At 36.1% G+C, this 24,672-nt stretch overlaps 1 protein-coding gene across 3 annotated transcripts in view; it reads left to right on the forward strand.

Moving 5' to 3' along the window:
- Positions 1-24,672, forward strand: part of RNF180 (ring finger protein 180) — a 249,135-nt gene that overhangs the window by 210,240 nt on the left and 14,223 nt on the right. For all 3 annotated transcript variants that reach the window (XM_062212190.1, XM_062212189.1, XM_062212191.1), the window contains exons 6-7: positions 5,676-5,901; positions 15,416-15,541. In XM_062212190.1, coding sequence (XP_062068174.1) covers positions 5,676-5,901; positions 15,416-15,541 — 352 coding nt within the window. The remainder of the gene's footprint in view (positions 1-5,675; positions 5,902-15,415; positions 15,542-24,672) is intronic.

The raw sequence follows: 24,672 nt of genomic DNA on the forward strand, positions 1-24,672 counted from the left end.
TTTATAGCTTTCATTTCACAAATGTCAATTTTAAGTTCAGGAGGCTACAGTTATAATCAGTAATGAGCAAAAATTACTAATCCTGTTGAATTTCAAGCATATTTTTCAGATGAGGAACATATTGTGTAAGCTGAACATTTTGAAAATGAGAACACCTGTAAATCAGGATCTACAAAGCGGTAACATCAACTTTAGAACCTACCCATTCATTCATTCACTCAGCAAATATATGTATATGTAAATTTTTTTAACTTTTATTTAATGAATATAAATTTCCAAAGTACAGCTTATGGACTACAATGGCTTCCCCCCCATAACTTCCCTCCCACCCGCAACCCTCCCGTCTCCCGCTCCCTCTCCCCTTCCATTCACATCAAGATTCATTTGCAATTCTCTTTATATACAGAAGATAAGTTTAGCATATATTAAGTAAAGATTTCAACAGTTTGCACCCACATAAAAACACAAAGTGAAAAATACTGTTTGAGTACTAGTTATAGCATTAAATCACAATGTACAGCACATTAAGGACAGAGATCATACATGAGGAGTAAGTGCACAGTGACTCCTGTTGTTGACTTAACAAATTGACACTCATGTTTATGGCATCAGTAATCCCCCTAGGCTTTTATCAGGAGTTGCCAAGGCTATGGAAGCCTTTTGAGTTCACTGACTCTGACCATATTTAGACAAGGTCATAGTCAAAGTGGAAGTTCTCTCCTCCCTTCAGAGAAAGGAACCTCCTTCTTTGATGACCTGTTCTTTCCACTGGGATCTCACTCGCGGAGATCTTTCATTTAGGGTTTGTTTGTTTGTTTGTTTGTTTGTTTTTGCCAGAGTGTCTTGGCTTTCCATGCCTAAAATACTCTCCTGGGCTCTTCAGCCAGATCTGCATGCCTTAAGGGCTGATTCTGAGGCCAGAGTGCTGTTTAGGACATCTGCCATTCTGAGTCTGCTGTGCATCTCGCTTCCCATGTTGGACTGTTCTCTCCCTTTTTTATTCTATCAGTTAGTATTAGCAGACACTAGTCTTGTTTATGTGATCCCTTTGGCTCTTAGTCCTATCATTATGATCAATTGTGAACAGAAATTGATCACTTGGACTAGTGAGATGGCATTGGTACATGCCACCTTGATGGGATTGAATTGGAATCCCCTGGTATGTTTCTAACTCTACCATTTGGGGCAAGTCAGCTTGAGCATGTTCCAAATTGCACACCTCTTCCCTCTCTTATTCCCACTCTTATATTTTACAGCGATCACTTTTCAGTTAAATTTCAACACTTAATAATAACTGTGTATTGATTATAGTATCCAACCAAAAGTATTAAGTAGAACAAACAAAAAAAAAATACTAAGAGGGATAATGTATTAAGTTGTTCATCAACAGAGCAAGGGCTGATCAAGTCACCGTTTCTCATAGTGTTCATTTCACTTTAACAGGTTTCCTTTTTGGTGCTCGGTTAGTTGTCACTGATCAGGGAGAACATATGATATTTGTCCCTTTGGGACTGGCTTATTTCACTCAGCATAATGTTTTCCAAATTCCTAACAGGGATCATTTTTCAGTTAAAATTTAAACTCCTAAGAATAATTGTGTGTTAATTACAGAGTTCAACCACTAGTACTAGAACAAAAAAAATACTTACATGGATAAAGTATTACATTGTACATCAACAGTCAGGACAAGAGCTGATCAAGTCACTGTTTCTCATAGTGTCCATTTCACTTCAACAGGTTTCCCCTTTGGTGCTCAGTTAGTTGTCGCCGATCAGGGAAAACATAGGATATTTGTCCCTTTGGGACTGGCTTAATTCACTCAGCATGATGTTTTCCAGATTCCTCCATCTTGTTGCAAATGACTGGGTTTCATTGTTCCTTACTGCTGTATAGTATTCTATGGAGTACATGTCCCATAATTTCTTTATCCAGTCTACTGTTGATGGGCATTTGGGTTGGTTCCAGGTCTTAGCTATTGTGAATTGAGCTGCAATAAACATTAATGCGCAGATGGCTTTTTTGTTTGCCAATTTAATTTCCTTTGGGTAAATTCCAAGGAGTGGGATGGCTGGGTTGTATGGTAGGGTTATATATGTGTATATTTTGTATAATTTATGTATATTAACATCCTATTAGGGGAGAAATGAAAAGTAGACAAAAATTATAAGAAGACACAAACAAGTTGCATGGACAGAGAACAACATGAGAAACTACTTATCAGAATAGCCAATGAAATCCTTTTTGGGAAGTTAACATTTAAGCTACAAACTTAAGGGTGAAATAAAACTAGCCATGTACAGAAAAAGATGTGTTAATGAACTTTTGCTTCATTACGTCACTCTAAAATTTATCTGCTTATAGAAAGAAACATTCCATTTTTCTGGTTTTACAGTTTGGGCTAGGTTCAGCTACTTCACATGGTAGTATCTGGGCTCACATGTGCATTTGTAGTTACACACCTAAGAGTTGCAGCAGACCAGTCTAGCCTTGTTTACATGGTGCTGGCCTGAGGATTATACCAAGAAAGTCAGTTTTTAAACCTCTGGTTGCATCATGTTTGATAATGATCTATTGGCTAAAGCAAGACACATGGCAGAGCCCGAATTCTGACTGGAAAAATAATCTCTCCATATTGATTAGATGCATAGAGGTGTAAACACAAACATGGAATTCTAAATATTTTGCAATCTACTACTACTCCTTTTAGGAGGAGAAAAACATCATCTATCAGTGCCTTAATGTAAGCACATTTCGTGTGTTTAACAGTGTTTGATGTTGAACTGAAGATGGCCACTGAATGGAGAGTAGCTCAATATGTGGAATAAAGTAGTAAGCTGGATCATTCCTGTATGTCATCGTAAGGAGTCTGATCCTATTCCAGATATGAAAAAAAACCGTTAATTAGGCGGGGGAAAAAGAGATCCTGGTCTACTTAGAAAATTCTGCCGAGAGACCAAAGATGGGTCAGGAAAATCTCTTGGATTTGGCTATATTAGAGGTTGCTAGTGACCCATGTAAGAGTGGTCTCAGCAGATGATCAAGAAAGGAATTGAGGTTACGGTCAGTTGAAGAGTTAGGAAGTAGGGAAACAGAAATCTCCAATGCAGAAATATGCATGCACAAGCCTGATCTCTTAATTAGTGACACTTTAGAGCATTGCAAGAGAAGTCTATGCAGTAGTGCCAATTAATAGATGTATAAAGAAGAAAGATAAAATCTACCCATAAGGTATACCACACATGAAAATCAGTTTCATTTATATTGTAGGATTATGAAATAACAAAGTAATCCTATCTTAATGATCTTGGGAAAGGGTATGAGTTCTTAAGTAAGGCATGAAAGTCAATATCCATAAATTTAAAATGTGATTAGATAGAGTGCTTTAAAATTAAGAGTACAATTTCACCTGAGGACACCAAGAAAATAGTGAAAAAGCTAATCAGAAAAAAGGAAAATAAATTTATAATACTTCTAACCAATAACTACAAATAACTAGAGTAAGTAAAAATACCCTACACATCTATAAGAAAAAAAATCAGACAACCCAAATAAAGATAAAATATCTAAAGACTCAAATATGCCCTTCATAAAAGAGAAAAGATGATGGCAGTGCTACCTGGCAAAATCAAAATAGTTTATCCAGTGGTAAAAGGTATCTTGGTCTGTTTGTGCTGGTAAACAGAAATGCCAGACTTGGTAATTTTTAAGAACATAAGTTTATTTCCCATAGTTCTGAAGGTTGCAAAGCCCAAGATTAAGATCCTAGCAGGTTCAGTGTCTTTGCTTCTAACTAACACTGTGTCCCTAAATGGCAGGAGTGTAGAGGAACAAGAAGGATGAGCACTGTTCCCTCCAGCCATATATAAAATCACTAATCCTATTCACCAGAGTTCTGCCATCATGATTCAATCATCTGAAAGCCTCTCCTCTTTGTTTTTTACAAAATATATATTTTATTATTTTATATATTTGAAAGGCACAGTGAGATAGTGAGAATGAGAGAGAGAAATCTTCCATCTCCTGGTTCTTGCCACAATAGGCAGATCTGGCTGAAGCCAGGAGATGGGAACTCCACACAAATCTCCCTTATGGGTAGCATGAGCCCAAGCACTTGAACCATCTTCTGCTGCTTTTCTAGGAGCGTTAACAGGTAGGTGGATCAAAGTGAAGCACTTGGAACTTGAACCAGTGCTCTGCTATGGTATGCTGACATCACAGGTAGTGAGTTAACCTCCTTTACCACAACACTGGCCCCCCAAAGCCACACCTGTGTATACTGTTGCATTGGGAATTTAAGTTTCAGCATGAATTCTGGAGAAGACACAAACATTGAAACCATAGCTAGGTGCCGGCGCTGTGGTACAGCAGATTAAAGCCCTAGCCAGCAACACCAACCATCCCATATGGGCACCGGTTTGAGTTGCGGCTGCTCCACTTCCATTCCAGATCTCTGCTATGGCCTGGAAAAGCAGTAGAAGATGACTCAAGTCCTTGGGCCCCTGCACAAGCATAGGAGACCTGGAATCAGTTCCTGGCTCCTGGCTTCAGATCAGCTCAGCTCTGGCCATTGCAGCCATTTGGGGAGTGAACCAGTGGATGGAAGACCTCTCTCTCTGGCTTTATATCTCTCTGTAACTCTATCTTTCAAAGAAATAAAATCAATCTTTGAAAAAAGAAAAGAAACCATAGCTAAAGGTTTTTCTGTATGCTCAAGGATCTGCTACCTATATTTCATGTAACTTACAAATATTTATTAAACCCCAGACCGTCTCAAATATATCCTGTAGGTTCCTGTCATGCCTGCCTCACTGAACTGAGTTCAGACCAGGTTTGCAAAACATGTTCTCAAGCCTTTAGAAAAAACCACAGAGCCTGTGGGGAAAAGGAAGAAGAAGTAGGGGGCTGGAGTAAATTGAATATTTACTATGTGCCAGGTACTGTGCTAAAGACTATAAGTAAATTACCTCATTTAATCCTCTCAACAACTTCAGATGTGGATATTATGAGATTAAATGGTAGGAATTCTGCTACCAGGCCTTGTGCTACTAACCTCTTGGCTGTCTCTTTCCTAACTACCTTTTTTTCCATTTATCCCATATGAGAGGGAAGAGTTGCTCATCATATTTCCCAGCTGCAAGGTTCATTTCATAATCATCAATTTTCTTCATGACATACCCTAGGCTTTGGCTCTATCTAGGCTTTGATACTTAGGAACATTACAAAATAGAAAAATGCTCCCAGTACAGGATAAGGATAAAATGTGATGTCTTTTTGCCTTTAATTTTCATCATATATGATTACCCAAATCAAGGCTCTTCAACTTCGGTAGAAGTGTAGTGGATGGAAAAATCTGTAATCCTAGAATGGCTGTTATACCTAACACCTACTTAATTCTTCCTGCATAGAGAGACAGGTATACTTAATGTGTTTGGGTCTATTTTACCATTAAGCATTGTATAAAAATATTAAAAATAATCAGATTTCAGAATTTTTTCATACATCTCATTTAATTTTGAAATGTAGCATTTCTGTCACCTTGAATATGTCACAGAATCAGATATTCTATGCTCCTCATAAGTAGTTTCATTCATTATAACAAATATAAAAAATTTCTCTTTCTCATGGAAACCAGTCTCATGGTGAACTAAGAAAAAGTGTTTTCTTATGTTTTGCAGACTTTGAATAATGAGATGAGTACAGATGATGAAAACGAATATGCAGAAGAAAAGGATAGCTACATCTGTGCAGTGTGTCTGGATGTTTATTTCAACCCTTACATGTGTTATCCTTGCCACCACATCTTCTGTGAGCCCTGCTTACGGACTCTGGCCAAAGACAATCCTGCAAGCACTCCCTGCCCATTGTGTCGGACAATTATATCTAGAGTCTTTTTCCAGACAGGTAACTGTTTTCTTTAGCTAACCTGATTGATTATTCTGACTACCTGTTTGTTCTGATTCTAGAGGTTCTTTATAAATTATCTTGAAAAAGTGATTAATAATCATATATAGAGCTTAATTTGCTAATCTCTAGTTTATAAAACCATTTTTATCCAACTCATTCAACTATGTAAAAACCATACAATCATAGATAAGAGTAGATCTTCATCTCTAATCCCCTACTCTGACTCAAATCCTTTCCAAGATATCTTCACTAGTAGATATTCAGTCTTTATGTGGAAATCTTCAGTGTCAAAGAAGTTCCATTTGGAGCAACATTATTAATTATTTATTTCTTATATCTGCCTCCCACCACTTCTTATTCTTTGGTCCTTGTTATTTCCTATGGAATCACAAAGAATTGATCTGTGAAAATGTGAGGACAATAATTACGCCTTTTCCCTAAACTCTTAATCTTCTCATCTTTCTTAATGTTGTTAATCTTGAACAAGAAAAAAGCAAAACTGGAACAATTATTTAAGTGTCACATAGAGATAAAATATAAAAAATATTTCAAAAATGTTCATGGAAAGCTAAAAATTAATGAATGTGGAACAAAGGAAACCCCTGTTGGAAAGGGAGAAAAATGTTGGGAGGAAAAATCTCTTCCTCCTCATTCTCACCTAAGCCAGAGAGAGGTCAAATGGGAGATCAAAGTCTGTACTTCTTTAATAGCAAAACTGAAAAACACAAAATTTATTCCCTGAAAAAAATCCAAGGACCGTCCTATATGATAGAATCAAATTATTAAAGCAAGCTTTGAGTAACCCGATCCCACCAGCTGCATGAAGACTTGCAAATATGCCTTACTGGCTTGGTAATAAAAGAAAGTAAAGATACCCTCTCTGATCTGCTTAGAACGTGGACATTATAGCGCAAAAATCACTGCTTTGAGCTTAGACAGTTCTAAAAACAAAAGACCTTACAAGCTCAGTTATTTTACCTAGGAGAGAAAGGTATTTGGGACACCAAGCTGTCATAATTCTCACCAGGCAGTTCAGTTACTCACCTGTATATGGGGAAGAGTAAGTAAGACATGGACAGAGGAAAAGAATTTCTTCCAGGAAAGGGCAAAGCTTACTGGACTTTCCTCTTCTCTTACCCATGGCTGAACATTGAGGTTGCAGAAAAAGGTTAGTTTCAACTCCAGATCCTTTGTTGGGTAATTGGAGGGGAATAAAAAGAGAAACACAAATGATACCTTTTTTCAGTGTTGTCTCTTGGGATCTATGTAACTAAGCATTTTGCCAAAAGCTTGTTTTGATAGCATCTAGGCTATGTTCACAGTATTTAGATAGATGTTATCCCTGCCTTCCATGATGCCATTTACAAAATTTACTTCCTTTAGGTCTTACAGCAGTAATGTCTCACATTTCTTTGGCCAATTTATCAAAATGATAATTTCTTATTTTCCAAATCGATGGTTCTAAAATAAGTATTGGGAATACTTAGAGTCTTTTCCAATAGAGACTGTATTTGATAATGTACTGTCATTCACAGACTCAAAATATTAATGGGAATGTCTTAATTATTTATGCCATACCTCAAAAGGGTTTGAGATGATTTAGAAAATATATTACTGAAATAGCAAGAAAGGGAATTATGAATTAGAATGGCATATACAGACCAGGAGAGTGTGGGTAGGCAGATAGGTAAGCTACATAGCCCTGTAACCTAATTAACAATTAGATGAAGTGTTTGGTTTTAAATGTTCTGACTAAGGAAAAAATAAAATTAAGTACACAATTAAATGATTTTCATGATCTATGAAAAAAATATACCAGTTTTTTAAGATAAGCAGAGGCTTCTTTGGCACTTATCTTTAGAAGGAATTTTTTTATGCAATTTTTCCCCCTAGGGCATTTTCAGAGATGGAATAGGAAGTGTCCTCAAAAAACATCCTCAGGGCAAAAGCAGTATCCAGTTTTCTGACGTTGTTTCTTGTGATATTCTCTGATAAAAGCTAATGAAATATCAGAGTATAAATTATGGAGTACAACATTGCTAGTGGTCAAATAATTTTCCTTATAAAAATAACTTTTTAAATTCTGTAATAACAAATTCATGATAGGAAAATTAGAAAACACAAATTCTAATTTCAATATTATCCATATTCCTACCACTTAAAGGCAACATTTAATGAGTAAACTTTAAAAGATATTATATAAGTATAAAATATTTTTGTTTTTTTTAACCCCCAAATTATATTGTACATGTGATCTTTCAGCTACTTTAACTTAAAGTTCTTATGATTATATTGCACTCTGCTTAACCAATCTACTCACTTAGAACATTGTTATTTATAATCTATTTAGTAGTATATGTAGATAAATATTTGAACACATCACACAATATTTCCTTAGGGTGAATTTCCAAAAGTAGAAAAGACTAAGTATATGCTCCATAATTACACTCCAAAATTATTGTAGGCAGCAGAATCTGAGGGTTTCTTGTCCCTTAGTTCTCTTAATTTTTCTGATCAAGAGGGTTTTTTAAGTATTAACATTTGTCATATTTAGCAAATAATTTTCCTCTTGTCATGTGTAATTTAAATTTGTTTATAGTATTTTATATACATACAGAACTTCCAAGTCTTTATGTAGTCTCGTGTGATAACTTTTGCCTTTATTATCTTTAATTTCAAAATTAGGAAATCAAAATCTCTTCCTAATAGAGTTATATAATCCTTCTCTTTACCTATATTTATTTTAGGTTTCATTTTGTCCTCATTTTGCCAAATTTAACACCAGTCCATTGGTTGTGGTACTCGGTTAAGAATAAAATTCCTTTTTTCCATTTTCTATTACCTAGCATCATTTATTGAAAATTCCATTCTTCCTATGCTGATTGAATTGTCTTCTTTTAAAAAGAAATACTAAATGCATTTCTGGAAAACTGTTCTTTTCCAGTCTTCTTTTTTATTGTCCTATAATATTTCTTCTATCTTCTAATTATTCTAGCATTTTTTAATAATTCACAGGTAAATTAAATTTTATGTTAATTTGGGGATTATTGGCATTTTAATTAACATTTTTATGAAATTGAGTGATCACATTATGGTATTACCTCTCAGCAATGTCCTTCCAAAAGGCGCTATAAGTTTTTGTTGGCTTTATGCCTATATATTTTTGCTGTTACTATTGTAAATGAGACTTTTTTTTCCTCTGGTTTCTTCTGCTTTCATCAATATTTTGAAAACTCAGTTTCCCAGTGTTAGATTTTTCTGTTACCAAATAACTGAACCATCAGTTATTTATTAAATAGATTGGTTAATTAATCATCTCAACTACACAGTGTCACCATTGTACTTGTGTACTTATCAGTGGACAATTACTGTCAAAGGTTAAAATAAGAAAGCTGTTATTTTCAAAAGGAACTCAAGATATATGACAATGAAAAAGGGGTTAATTATAACCTAGTCCTAATATAGTAGCTCACTAGGTAGAAATACTATGAAATTCCTCCCAGATTTATTCCATAGAGTACTCTTTAGCAAAATAATGAGTTTAAACCTGAACTCTGATATTTACTCCTTATATGCTCTTACTTAAATTAACTTGCCCTGTTAGCTGCATTTGCAATAAAGGACTTAAGACTGTTAAAAGTTAACATGTTGAGGCTAGCACAGTGGCACAGCAGGTTAAACTGCTGTCCGCAGTGCCGGCATCCCATATGGGTGCCAATTCAAGTCCCGGCTGCTCCTCTTCTGATCCAGTTTGTTGCTCCATGTGCCTGGGAAAGCATCAGAGAATGGCCCAAATGCTTGGGCCCCTGAACCCAAGTGGAAAACCAGGAAGAAGCTCCTGACTTCGGCCTGGCCCAGCTCTAAAATCAGCCATTTGGGGAGTGACCCAGCAGATGGAAGGCCTCTCTCTCTCTCTGTCTCTGTGTAACTCTGACTTTAAAATAAAGAAATCTTTTTGAAAAAGTTAACATGTTGAAATGAGAGAGACTATATAGAGGAAAGAGTAAAGGCAATAATATCCTTTTAACAATGGAAGTCAAAATATATTGTTGAAAATAGAAAAAAATCAAATTTACAATAGACAACATTGATTGCTAATTAATGTCCATAATCACCTCCTTTTCTCCTAATATAACCTGGAGCATTCAAGTCTGCCAACATAGACCAGCTGGCTTCTGGTTCCATCCTCAGTTCCTTGGTAATCTATCCCCTCTGCCAGTGATTGGTTCACCAATGAATATATGGTCTAGTTCAAGGAAAAACTAAAAATATGATTTGAGAGGTAAGAAATGTGGAAGATAACTTATTTAAAAACTTACATCTTAGAAGAAACTCAATATTTAAAATTTAAAAACCAAGAAGTAGGAAAGAGAATTCTAAAGTGGTGGTATAAAGCCAATGGACCCTCCCTCAGCAGAACATCCATGAACTGGGAAAAATCATTTAAAAAAGAGAAAAAAAAAAAAAACAGTCCCTGGAAGTTATCCTAGGGATATACAGCAAATGGAGAAGAGTTTATTCAAATATATCTACTAAAATCTGCTGTTCTAACAAAAGAGCCTGTAGAATTTGAGATAGAACCAGCTTCCAAACCCCTCACTGGCAGCTTAGTGTGACAGAAGCCCTCACTCCAGGTGGTTACATAGAGAGATGGGGGCTCCCTCCGTCTATTCTCCCACACCTGGAGAAGCAGACCACTGACAGTTCTCATGCCCTAGCTCCCTCTTGTAGAAGCCATATGTCAGAAAGGCCTAGCCAAAAGAATTGTAGCTCCCTTCCCTACCCATGCCCCCATCTCAGAGTAGAAGTTCAATTCTAGGTACAGCAGTTCAAGCATCCCAAAATTCCGATCTCCACCAGCCCAGTTCAGTCACAGAGCAAAGGTACCAATTCAGGAGAGCCAAGGCATACCAGAAAAGATCAAAAGCTACCATTATCCCTGTCCACTGCTCCTCTCATACAGCAGGGATGTCACACAAGACGACTGTTTCCCTGCCCACCTCCAATGTAGTACTACTGAGGTTCTGCCTCTGTACAACAAAGCAGTAAGAATGGAAAGCCTGTATCAAGGAACCGATTTTATTTAAACACAACCTAAAAGTGTTGTTAACAAACAATAGAGATCTTAGTGATAATCAATTAAGGGTCCATGATTCTAGTAGCCAAAAGCAAAGTAGTAAATAAGCTACAACTTGAAAAGATAATCATGAAAAGAGACAGCTAAGAAGAGCCTTCCTATGGTGAATTAAGCCTCAAAGTCTGGCAATACAGTGCCCCTACAAAAAAGATTTAAAAAGAAATAAGCCAATACCATAAAGAAAGATATCATGTGTTTTCTCTGATATTCGGTAGTTAATATAGATTAAAAAAAAAGATAGGAATGAAATAGACATCTTGTGATTGTTGTTTTTAGCTCCTGTTTATACTCCTATGGAACCATTATCTTTCTGCTTTTTACTTACTGAATATTATGGTTAGTGTTGCATTAAGTCTGTGATTATAGAATGGATTGAAATTTAAAAAAAAAAAAAAAGAAGATCAGAGCATAGAGAAAGTTATGTCCCGGGACACTTTCAAAAACAATAGAGCAATCAAGAAGTAATTAGTGGAAGCTAAAAGCAGGAAGTAAAACTAATAAAGGGAGTCCAGCCCGAAGCTTACCGAGATCAGTGAAAGAGACAATTACAGATAGCTTGTATGAAAGTAGCTGTGTCTAGTGATCAGGGGGACTAGGTGCATGCCCATGCTATGCTCTGTAGAGGGCCATCAGAAACTTGCACACAGTGGAGGAAATAGACATCCCTAAAATGGTCTATCCCCAAGTTAATAATCAAATAAACAAGTAAACAACTTTTCTCTGCCCAGGCCTATTTGGATATTTGTAACATCGTTTGTGGGCAATACAAAATTATCAGCTTAAAAATTAGCCTGCTGTAGATTTATTGAATGTTGAGTCCTTCCTGCAGTTGCCTTGGCAGACATAGACCAAATGATTTAACCAGCCTATACAGCCCAGTGGACCAGAGATTCCCCACCTATGCTAAAAGGATCTTATTAAGATAGTAAAAACCACAACTATAAACATACCTGTACATCCTGCACATAAGGATCTAGTACCCAAAATACATAAAGAACTCTAGCAATTCAGTAATAAAAGAACAAATAACCTGGGCCAATGCTGTGCCATAGTGAGTAAAGCTGTCACCTGTGGCACCAGCATCCCACATGGGCACCAGTTCCAGTCATGGCTGCTTCAATTCTGATCCAGCTCCTTGGATTTATTTACTTATTTGAAAGGCAGAATTATACAGAGAGGGAAGGACAGGGAGACAGATTCCACCCATTGGTTCACTCCTTAAATAACCGCAACAGCCAGTTGCTGATCCAGGCCAGAGCCAGGAGCCTGAAACTGCATCTAGATTTCTCACATGGGTTCAGGGGCCCAAGCATCTTCCACTACTTTCCCAGGAACTCTAGCAGGGAGCTGAATCAGAAGTGGAGCAGCCAGGACTCAAACTGACACTTATATGGGTTGCTGGCATTTCAGGCATTCCATTAACCCTCTGCATCAAACTGGCCCCTAATATCAGATTTTAAGCATGGAATATAACTGATTTTTCACCAAGGATATGTTGGCTGTCACAACTGGAGGACACATTTTCAGCAGGCAGGGAATGATGGATAACCTGAAATATTTGAGCCAGCTCCACAAAATGAAGAATTATCCTGTGTTCTGTCTGATTTTCTAATGTCCTTTTAGACTTTATCCAGGTCCTAAAAGTAATCTGCAAGAATATCATATGTTCTTTTTTTAAATTTACCATGACAATCTATAACTACTTGTCTTAATCTATTGTCCATATACCCATTAGGCCATTTCCTCTTATTCTATAAGTCAGATATAGTCATTCCTATGCCAACAAGGTTTTGCTGTTGCCTCCATTCACAGTATGGCCCTTTCCTTTGCTAATTTTTTTTTAAAGATTTTGATAAATTAAGTACTATTTTTGTATCAGACTACCTGCTACAATGTTAAATAACTTTATAAAACTATCTGCAAAAATAGAGAAGGTTGCACCAATATGAAAAGAAAATTATGGTAACACATTGTGATGTTTTCCAGTTAACACAGGAATTACCAGATAAATACTGTTAAAACTCTTGTCCAGTAACAAGAGTTGATTTGTATTGGCAGTATGATTTACTGTTTATTTTTTTTAACCAAATACCTCCTCAGTAATTTATAATGGCTTTGCAGTAATGTGTATCAAATAAGAAGTACTGGAAAACTGATCGTCTCTAGGATGATATGCATGTTTCAAGTGGTATTGAGAACCGCACTGATGGATATGTAATAATAAACATATCTGTTATTAATATGCTAATGACTCTGTGCTCATTTAATGAGAAATAAAAGTAATTTATGGATGGATACCTATAAAAATTTTTTTAAAAAGATTTTATTTATTTGACAGGCAGAGTTACAGAGAGAGAGAGAGAGAGAGAGAGAGAGGTCTCCCTCCTGTTGATTCATACCCCAAGTGGCCGCAACGGCCAGAGCTGCACTGATTGATTGATTGACTTATTATAATGTGTTTTGAATTTCCTTTTTGGCCAGGTCATTTCTTTATACTTTACATCTCCAGAAAATAAAATGAAATAGTATATTTCGAACAACATAGAACCAAGTAGGGAAGTGTAGAAGAAAAATGGTTTTCAAAATAATTTTAAGTGGATAGACATCTGAATGGGATAGTTGGACACGTATCACCTAGCCTTTTAAATCAGAACAGAATACCGTTGAGTCCACTTAAATGACTATGCCTTATAGTATAATACTTCTATCATCTTACCCTCTTTAGTAAGACCTTAAGACATCCTAACAGGCATTTACTTCGTAAGTTTAGAATGTCTTTTTACTTGATAGACATAGTGGCGGTTGAGACCATTCAGGGAGTGAACCAGTGTGTAGAAGACATGTCTGTCTGTTGTCTGTTTGTCTCTGTCTCTCTCCCTGTCTCTTTCTCTCTCCCTCCCTCCCTGTAACTCTTTCAAATAAATTAACTAATTTAAAAAAAAAAATACTTTAGGGCCGGCACCGTGGCTCACTTGGTTAATCCTCCACCTGCTGCACCGGCATCCCATATGGGCGCCGGGTTCTAGTCCCGGCTGCTCTTCTTCCAGTCCAGCTCTCTGCTGCGGCCCGAGAGGGCAGTGGAGGATGGCCCAAGTGCTTGGGCCCTTGCACCCACATGGGAGACCAGGAGGAAGCACCTGGCTCCTGCCTTCGGGTCGGCCTAGCTCTGGCCGTGGCGGCCATTTTGGGAGTGAACCAACAGAAGGAAGACCTTTCTCTCTCTCTCTCTCTCTCACACTGTCGAACTCTGTCAAATTAAAAAAAAAAAAATACTTTAGCTGTAACAACCCCTAGCATACATACTGGGTATATAGACTTTCAAAATACCTTTTCTCTAACTTTATGTGTTTGAATTACTGGTTCATGAGTGTGGTATTAGGAAAGGAGTTGAAGTTACAGGGTTAATTTACAACCTCACTTGCCTAACTAGTCTGTTTTTTCCATTGTTCTTTATGGTGTTACATATACATGTTATATACCAGTTTTCCCTTTGGATTCCTTGAATTAAACATCAACCCAAGGTAATGATGAGGAAAAACAGAGAAAGTTTTCTTTGCAACTACTTTGAGATGAAGTTCCAACCCTGAAGAAACACTACAGGTGGTAATTGTGGGATAAAAGTACGAGGTCATTTGAAGAAATAAAATGGTTTAGTTCTCAGGTTGGTAACCAGTTCTGCATGGACATGACTAAAGAACTCCATCAAGTAGTCCTGACTCAGATCATATCTTGCTTTCCATGGCTCATAAATAGAGGTTTCATGTTATTTAAAGAGTCATCATGTGTGTCCTCTGATTGGTCTAGGTGTACATCAAGTTAGTATTTAACTCATGAGTGATCTTCTAAGAGGGTGAGAGTTTTTTTCTGCACGTTTTGAACTTTCTCACATCTGCTGCATTAGACTCAGGAGGGAATCAGGCCATCACACAGAGTCAGATCAATTATGAAGTTAGAAATTCTAAAAGGATTTTACCTTCTCATTAACACTTCTGGGCTCTGACCACATGATAGCTATTCTATTGCTATACCTATTACACAATATTTTAATTTTTGTCTGTTTATTTCCATCTTTCAGTTGGAAATTTTCTTGCAGGCAGAGACTATACCTTCTTCATCAGTGTATTCTCCATACCTGACATAGTATCTGGTTTAAGAGCTACTCAGTAGATGTATGTATTGGAATATAAAAATTGCCTCACATGTGAATATGAGTTATATTTGTTCAAATTTTAAAAAAAGTTGAATCAGTTTTTATGCTCACTGACTTAGAGATTTGAATTTATTATCAAAATACTGCATTAGTCATTTGTCATGTTCTTGTCATTTTACTCAAATCAATGTTTAAAAATATTGTTTTCTTTTACTTTACTCCAGAACTGAACAATGCTACAAAAACTTTCTTCACTAAAGAATATTTAAAAATAAAACAAAGCTTTCAAAAATCAAGTTCTGCAAAATGGCCCCTACCAAGCTGCAGAAAAGCATTTCATCTTTTTGGAGGTAAGGAAATGAATTTAAAAAAAAAAATTGTAACTTTGTCTAGAGTCTCTTTCTAAGTAGATTTCTTACCTGACCTAGAAATGAAAGTGGAAACACATTTCTATATTCATCAGTTTTAAGTAAAGATTTTGCTAAGCATCTCCTTGCTAAAAGCTGCAGCCGTGTAAGATGAAAATGATGTCTATACAATAAGAGCAACTGTGAGGGACAACACTTTAAATTGATTTGCCTTGCTGTTGATCAAAGTTTAATGGGTAATTAAAATGCATCTCAAAATTATATTTTTATTATTAATAAAAGTTTAATGTGTTTTTCTAATTTGCTCTACCTGAAAGGTAATCTATGGGAGTGAAATTGATACTTTGAGATGTAATGATGTTTAACAGCCCTTGTCTCAACTGTTTTTTCATACTATTTGTTGATCTCTTTACTTAGTGTAATATTAATCTTATGATTATAAAGGTTACTGAAAACAGATCTTTGTAAAAAATAAAAATGGGAATAGGAGAGGGAGAAGGATGAAGGGTGTGAGTATAAACTGGAGGGAGGGTAGGGTAGAAAGTATCACTGTGTTCCAGAATCTGTATGTAGGAAATACATGACATTTGTGTACCTTAAATAAAATATTTTAAAATTTTTAAAGTATATTTTAAAAATTTGACACATTTTTCATATTTATGGGGAACAATGTGATATTTCTATAAATGTATAATGTGTACTGATCAAATCAGGGTAATTCACATTTCTGTCTCTTTATTTCTTTTTGTAAAATGAAATATTTATCTATTTGAAAGGCAGACTAGTAGGGAGAGGGAGGGAGAGGGAGAGATAAAGAGAAACATCTTCTGACCACAGCTTCACTCTAAATGGTCACAATGGCTGTGGCTGGCCCAGGCCAAAGCCAGGAGCCTGGAACTCCATCTGGGTCTCCCATTTGGGTGTCAGGAGCCCAAGTACTTTGTCCATAATCCATTGCTTTCCCAAGTGCATTAGCAGGGAACTGGATTGGAAGCATAGCAACCAGGACTCAAATAGGCACTTCTAATATGGGATGCTGGTATCACAAGTGGTGGCTTAACCCACTGTACCACACCGCTGGCCCCTTCTTATCTTTTCTTTATGCTTAGAGCCATTAACTCCCCTTTTCTAGTTCTTTATAAAGTATGCTAGAGTACTTAAGAAAATTCATGGAAAATTGAATTAAAAGCTTAGTTTGTTTGCAAAAAAATTTTGAAATTCATGCATAGTCTTTTCATAATCATTTTCCATAATATTGTTGAAGACCCCTCATATGCATGGATTTCAAAAATTTTTGCACCCAAATAACTTTACCTTTTAATTCCATTTTCCATGAACTTTTTGATTCACTTATCCATGTATCTTTTTTGTTAGGAACTTGTTTTATTTTTTCTGTTTTCAAATTTGTTGGGATGGAGTTCTTTTTATTATTTTTAAAACTCTTACCTATTGCTGTTTTCTCTTTGTATTATTAATATTATTTGAGCATGCTTTTTTTTCCTGATCTTTCCAAGTATTGGCCAATCTTAAAATTTCTTTTAAATTTCCAATTTTTGGAATTCACACTATTGTATCTTTATTTCTGTTTCATTAATACCTGCTCTTTAGTAAATCCTACTGTTCATCATTTATATCTTTTTACTATTTTTAAGTTATTAGTTAAGGTCATAAAGTTCCCTCTGATCACATGTAGTATTTTTGTTATTCTTCACTTCTAACTATTTTTATAATCACATTTAATTATATATTAAGTTACCTTGGTTAAAACAAAATTATACAATGTTAGAATTATATTAGAAAATTATAGTCTATGATTTTCATAGATATTACCACACTACTTGACACACCATTCCATCTGTTCTATGTACTCCCAAAGAACTATACTTTTCAACTTAATTTTTCAAAATTGATAGAGCCAGTTAAGATGAGAAGGGGGATCTTATGGGGAAAAAAATATACATTCACATGAATGTGTTCAGCTCCATGAAATTAGTGTTTTATCCACCAAAAATATACAAAAAAAAGTTTCAATACTTTTTTTTCCTACCAAATGAAGCTTATAAAAACTTTTCAACTCAGCATTAAACGGACTCAACACTTATCTTTAATAGGCCCATTCCTTTTTACCCTGTGAAGTAATACATTGGATATATTGATGAGTAAGCAGACATGTTTTAAATTTCTTTTTATGAAGGCATATTTCTGTATTTTTACATAAAATAGGCAGTATGAGAAGAAACAAACACTCTAGATAAATGTGAGCTAGCATTTTACACCTTTTATCAGGTATTCATTGCACTGATGACTCTGCCCATCCTAATTCCTTTCCCTGAAGTAGCTACTGTTTCTGCATTGCATCCTCAATTTATCTTATCAGTATCTGGTTGACATGGCTTCCAACCACATCATGATAATTCATTTCTAAGTAACCAAACATATAATTTTATATTACTGTAACATGTATAAAATAAATATAAAACATGCAAATATATGCATACCCAAAGAAAGCTAGGAGGTTTTATTAAAATATGTTTGAAAAAAGAGAGTTCCACATTATATACTCATGTCAAGGACATAAAAATGTCAGGACGTAAAATTCCATGCCCTAATTTTTCTGGCCATAACAAAAACACAAGATGAAATACACGTGTCTGAGATTTATGACAGATCTGATCCATCCATTTCTGGGGATTTGTTTTATTTGGTCATTAATTTGTTTGAAAGTGTTAGATTGATTCTGCAAGTTTAAACATGCTCAGTATATATTGAAAGATACCTGCATAAAAAACAAGGCTTGTCTCTAATAGGAAAAAAAAAATGCATGCTTAAACAGCAGGACTATGAACATAACCCAGAAATCTGCCTTCTCAGAGAGTTGGGATCAGAGGAATTTTATGCTGTAGACTTGGTACAGGCCTTTTAGGGAAAAGGTAAAGGTACAATTAACCATTACATTTTCAGTGAAACTGGAACAATTTTTTCCACAAGATAATTTTTAAGAGAGCCTACAGTTTCAAAAATGCCTTTTTCTTTCTTCTTTTGGCAGAATTAGATTCCCTTTTTGCCGTACGATATGTGTACAAGTGTGAAATGTACTTCAGGTGCTGACCCTATAACATGTCCTATATTATCACAAACTACTTCAAAACAAGTAGTTACATACAGTCCCACTAAAATGTAAAATTGCAGATCCTCAAGAGTTAGACTATGCTTAAAATAGGATTGCACAGTGTTCACCTCCTCCTTCACAGAAAAGAACCAAAAGGACAAGTAAACAGCTTCCCTTGGTGGTGAGTAACCAAGAGAGAACACTGGAACTCAACAAAGGAGACATAGAAACCTCACAGGACACAGAGACCTAGGATGCAGCATAAAGAGTGGAACAGAGTGCACCAGCACCCATGCCCAGCCTCTACAGCTGGAGAGGAATCTCCATTGCTAGAGAGAGAAAAAACAGGAAAGCCCCAGCACACAGTATCTCTAGTGATACTGCACATCAGCAACCTTAACTACAGAAGGGATCCACAGTCACTAAAGGCTTGGAACCCAAAAAAGGAAGCAATGGGGAGTATACACAGCAGCTCATATTGTCTCCTTCCACAATTCCCAGAGCACAGATTGCAGGAGGGCAACACCATCTTGAGAAAGGAGTCACTGTCAAATCGTCAAATCTGTACTGCCCGAGAGGACAGAAATTCCTGCTTATCTCCCCCACCGTCAATTTCTGGGACCAAACAGACATTCCACCACACTAGCAAAAGGGACAGCAGTCTCAAAAACCCAACTAGACCCTAGCAGCAACAGTGAACCCATCACCTAAACCTAAGTGGTAGAGTGCCCTACACAGGACAGGTGGTTTGACACAGCAGAATAGGTACTCCTCCCACGACCTTAGAAACTGGGGTGCTTGCCTCTGCATGCTTAAAGCCTGCACTCTCTTCTTCCCCTCAGTCAGCACATGTTCACCCTGGATTCTCACCCAGAACTGCTGGAGCTCCCTTCCTGACTGCATCCTGGCTTTGGTGAAAAAGGGCAGTCATGCATATCTACCCCAGACTCCAGGCCCCATTTGTTTCCCTTCCTGAGCCCACCAGGATTTTGTTGGGCACAGAGAACTGTGCACATCTGCCTCAGATTTAGGCCTGGAACTCCAATTATGCCAGCCAACATCACCAGGACTTGGTGGCTCTGCAACTATGGCCATCAATAACAAGGAAAGAGATATAGGGGGACTACACTTAAGCATCCAGCTGGAACTAAAGCCAGAGTAGCCTGACAGAACCAAAGGCATAGCCAAGGAAAATTCATCAATCCTTGAAAACAGTACAGACAACTGATCCATCAGATGTGTAACTACCAACATAAGGTCAAAAGACACATGAAAAAGCAAGACAAAAAGATGCCTGAAAAAGAACACAATACTGCTTTAATATCAGACTGCAAAGAAACTGAGAAAAATGAAATGCTTGATGAAGAATACAAAAGAATGATTGTGATACTTAAGAAGATACAAGAGAATACAGAAAGACAGTTAAATGGATTAGAAAATCAATGCATGATACAATTAAGCAAAGAGATAGATGCCTTAAAAAGGAGGCAAACAGAAATCTTGAAAATGAAGAACTCAATAAGCCAGATAAAAAATACAGTTGAAAGCCTCCAACAATAGACTAAATCAAGCAGAATGAAGAATATCTGAATTTGAATACAGGTCTTTTAAAATATCCCAGTCACACACACAGAAAGGAAAAAGAATGAAGACAGACCCCAAGACCTTTTGGATGCCCATTAACTGAATCAATATTTGATTTTTGAAAATTCCCAAGGGAGAGACTTAGAAAGCCTATTAAATGAAATCATAGCTTAAAACTGTCCCAGTGTGCAGAAAGATATGACATCAAAATATAGGAGACCCACAGGACTCCAAACAGACATGACCAGAAAAGAATTTCACCATCAGACATTATAGTCAAACTCTCAAAGGCACAACACAAAGGAAGAACTCTAAAATCTGTAAGAGAAAAGCACTAAGTACCTTTTAAGGGACATATTTTATAATAACAGCAAATTTTTCACCAGAAACTTAAAGACAAGGAGGAAATAAAATGCTGTATTACAAGTTCTGAAAGAAAAATAGAAAAACTACAACCAAGAATACTTTGCCCAGGGAAGCCATTTTTTATATATGTGGATGAAATACTTTCCAAGATAAACAAAAACAAGGAATTCATCACGACCAGACTGGCCTTACAGAACATACGTAAGGGAGTCCTACATACAGAAACCAAGAATGGTAACTACCATTATGAAAATACATAGAAGTATAAAGCCCACTAGAAAAAGAACTCAAACCAAAGGAATTTTTATAAAAGGATGAAGTCATTTATCAAAAATAACCTTGAATATAAAGAACTAAATTTATCAAAGAAAAGATACAGACTGACTGAATGAATGAGGAAAACAAGACCCAATAATATGCTGCCTTCAAGGAATCACATCACCAGTAAAGACACACAAAGCCTGAAAGTCAAAGGGTGGGAAAAGATATTCTATGCAAATGATAACCAAAAGTGATTGGGGATAGCTACATGTATGTCAGACAAAGTAGACTTTAGATGTTGCTGAGCAGCTAGATGGTGTTGCTGCAGAACCCCCAAACTGGGTCCACTTGCCAGATGCACAGAAAGCCAATTACTGACTTTGGGGTGATGGAAGAAAATGGGTATTTATTACAAATAAAAGAGCAAGGAGCCATACAGCTATTGCTTAATTCCCAGACTCCCAGAGGAGTCAGGGGTGTAGGTTTTTATAGGTGGAAATTGGGCTCAGAGGTGCATGATCAGCTCATTTACAAGCTCCTGCTTGGTCATTGGTGCTCATGACCTTCCTTTGATTGGTCAGTAATGTTGGGCTCAAAATAACAAAAGCTGCACATAGAGGAAAACTGAAAACATTTTCTCTAAAATCTGGACCCAGGCCAGCACTGTGGCATAGCAGGTAAAGCCACTGCCTACAGCGCTGGAATCACGTATGGGCACAGGTTAAAGTCCCAGCTGCTCCACTTCTGATCCAGCTCTCTCTAATATGCCTGGGAAAGCAGAAGATGGTCCAAGTCCTTGAGCCCTTGAACCCATGTAGGAGACCCAGAAGAGGCTCCTGGCTCCTGGCTTCGTATTGGTCAACTCCAGCTGTTGTGGTCATTTGTGGAGTGAACCAGCAGATGGAAGACCTCTCTCTCCCTTTGCCTCCATTAACTCTGCCTTTCAATTAAATAGATAAATCTTTAAAAAAAGGAAAGATCTGGACCTCAAACAGGTTGTCCACTCTCACTGTTGTTATACAATGTAGTTCTGGATGTTTTAACCAGAACTATTAGGTAAGATAAAGAAATAAAAATCCTATAGACAGGAAAGAAGTCAAGTTATCTGTGGCTACAGATGACATGGTCATTCAAATGTATTTTACACTGAAACACTATTAGAACTGATAAATTTAGTAAAAGTTGCAGTATGAAAAATCAACATGCAAAAATCTAGCATGTTTTTATAGACTGATAACAAACTCAGGAAAAAATTCTAAGAGCAATATCATTCACAATGACTACAAAGACCTACCTTTAAATAAATGCATTCAAGCATGTGAAGGACCTTTGCAAAGCAAATTATGAAATCTCAATGAAACAAATTGATGGGGCAAGGTGTTTGGTGCAGCAGCTGAGACAACTTGGGACACTGTGAATTACCCCAGAATAAGTCCTGCCATAGGAAGAGGACTCTAAAAGGGGAAAGATAAATCAACAGAGGTTTTAATAACCATAGAGACTGACATGTCAGATTAGAAGAGAATTGGACTGACATGTGGCCAGTTCTCCCCAGGAGACATTTGCACAGAGCTGTGGCTAAGTATGCAGTTGCCTCAAAAATGAAAACATATTGCAGTGTCACAGAGTTTAGGAATCAACTCATTCTATAGGGAAGAACCTTCAACAAATACCCAGTAAGAAGCCTCCTTAAACCATGTCCCATGTTTTAATACCTATGTAGGATAGAAGGCTTAAGTAAACTTTGTCTACAACCTCTGAAAAGCAGAACTTGGAGATTAGCGTAGCAAGAGACCTGAGAACAGTTAACCAAAAAACCCAGAAGACTATCCTTAGCAACGCTCATTACACCTGACATGATAGATAAAAAGGGAACATATTACAATTTGCTTTCCTTCATATAGTAAGCTAGGGATTAGACAGTTATCCAGCATTACTCCTATTACTGATTAAGAGACACTATCATTTGTAATCCATTATTTTGAATACATTTAATTTTAAATCTATTTCAGAAAATATACAACTTCCACATAAAGTTATGAAACAAAGTTTTATTCTGATTTCTTTTTGTGGTATAATTATATGCTCACAGTGAAAATATTTTTCAAAATGACACAAAAAATAAAATGTAAACTACTCAGACTCACTTCAGTCAACCAAGTGAGTATTTGGCTTGATGATACCAATAAAGAGGTAAAAAATTTCCAGGAGAGGTAACCATCAGCATACATAATCTTAATGCAGAACTTTAGGAAAGAAGTTTCCCAAAATAGCAATGACAAAATAAGACATTATGAAATAGAACTTTTCATCTCATCTTGGAAAATAACATGTTCCTGAACTATCTTCGACAGATGAAAATGGGGAAACTTTTTTTTTTTTTTTTTGGATGAGGGAAGAGAAGAGCTAAGGTTTTTCTTGTATTGCATTTGAAGCAAAGTGACCCTAGGTTTTAACTTACATACTTAGGAACTTGAATGAATCCTTATGCTCTGGACATATCTTGGAATAATTAATTTGGAATCTCTAAAGATGAGTACCAAACATAATATTTATAGCTCCTTTGTGAATTCAATATGCAGCCATTACCAAAATTAAGATATACTGCTCTAGAAACTAACAGGACTTTTGAATATAAGGTATAATAGAATTATGGAGTTAAGTTGGAACAGTACCTTGAAATAGATTTTTCTCTATTCTCTTTCATTCATAATCTAAATTATGAAGAATGAATTAATCAGTAATGCAATGATATATGTAAAAGAGATGAAGTTTGTCTTATACTCAAATGAAGGTAACTCTAGCATAGTATGATAACAGTTTAATAGTGCATGGCAGTTGTCCATTTGGGATAACAAATAGAAATTTAATTCAAAGTGTGGTACAAATTTTAAAAATATGCAAGTAATTTCAAATTAGAGTTTGGTCAATGTGCTGAAAACACCATCACTCTGGGAAAAATAATGTGGGATTTAAGAGTCCACAGAATGGTTAACAGTACCTTCAAAATTGTAACCCAGACATTAAATTCATTTGTCTGTTTTTTTAATCTGTAAAAAATTACATTTAAGCAAATCTATAAAAAGAACATGGGTTAAAATGGAGAATCAGGCAGTCTCAAAATGGAAAAAAAGACAGTAATAAGTACCTGGGGAAAAGGGGTGGGGCAATCCAAATTTCTTTCCTTTGGGGATATGAATATGCTCAAAGTTTGAAGATAAGCTTGGAAGTTTAGGACATCTTTGCCAGCTACTGGAACTACCACCAGTATTTACCATGTCGTTGCTGTAGGTGTAGTTTCCATTTCTCAATGCATATGAAATAGGACTTATGTATATGATTTAAAACCAGTGAGTGTTAAATGAGATGTATACTGGAATTTCAACAGCTACTAGAGTATTAGCTCACTAAATTAATCAGATATTATGGAGATATTTTAATGTTTGTTCTTATATAATTTGCTATTGAAGATTTTCAAACAAAACAGCTTAAAATGTTCACTTTCACCAGTATCAGGAATGTGTTACACTTCATGAGAAAGCAGCTTTACATTTTATTTACTTTAAAAAATGATGCAGAAAAGCTCTATAAATATTCTGGCAATAAAATGGCTTTCATTAGTAAAATATTACTGCACATAAATGTTGTAATTTCTCTAAGATTATGTTATAATAATTCTCAGTTTTGTTGAGAAATAAGAGATAACTATATTTTGTGAACAAGACCATAACTTTGATAACACATTAAAGCTACATTGTAACCTGAAAATACCATCTATTTGAAAGCATTTAGT

Source organism: Lepus europaeus, chromosome 15, assembly GCF_033115175.1.
Source record: "Lepus europaeus isolate LE1 chromosome 15, mLepTim1.pri, whole genome shotgun sequence".
NCBI classification, from domain to species: Eukaryota; Metazoa; Chordata; class Mammalia; order Lagomorpha; family Leporidae; genus Lepus; species Lepus europaeus.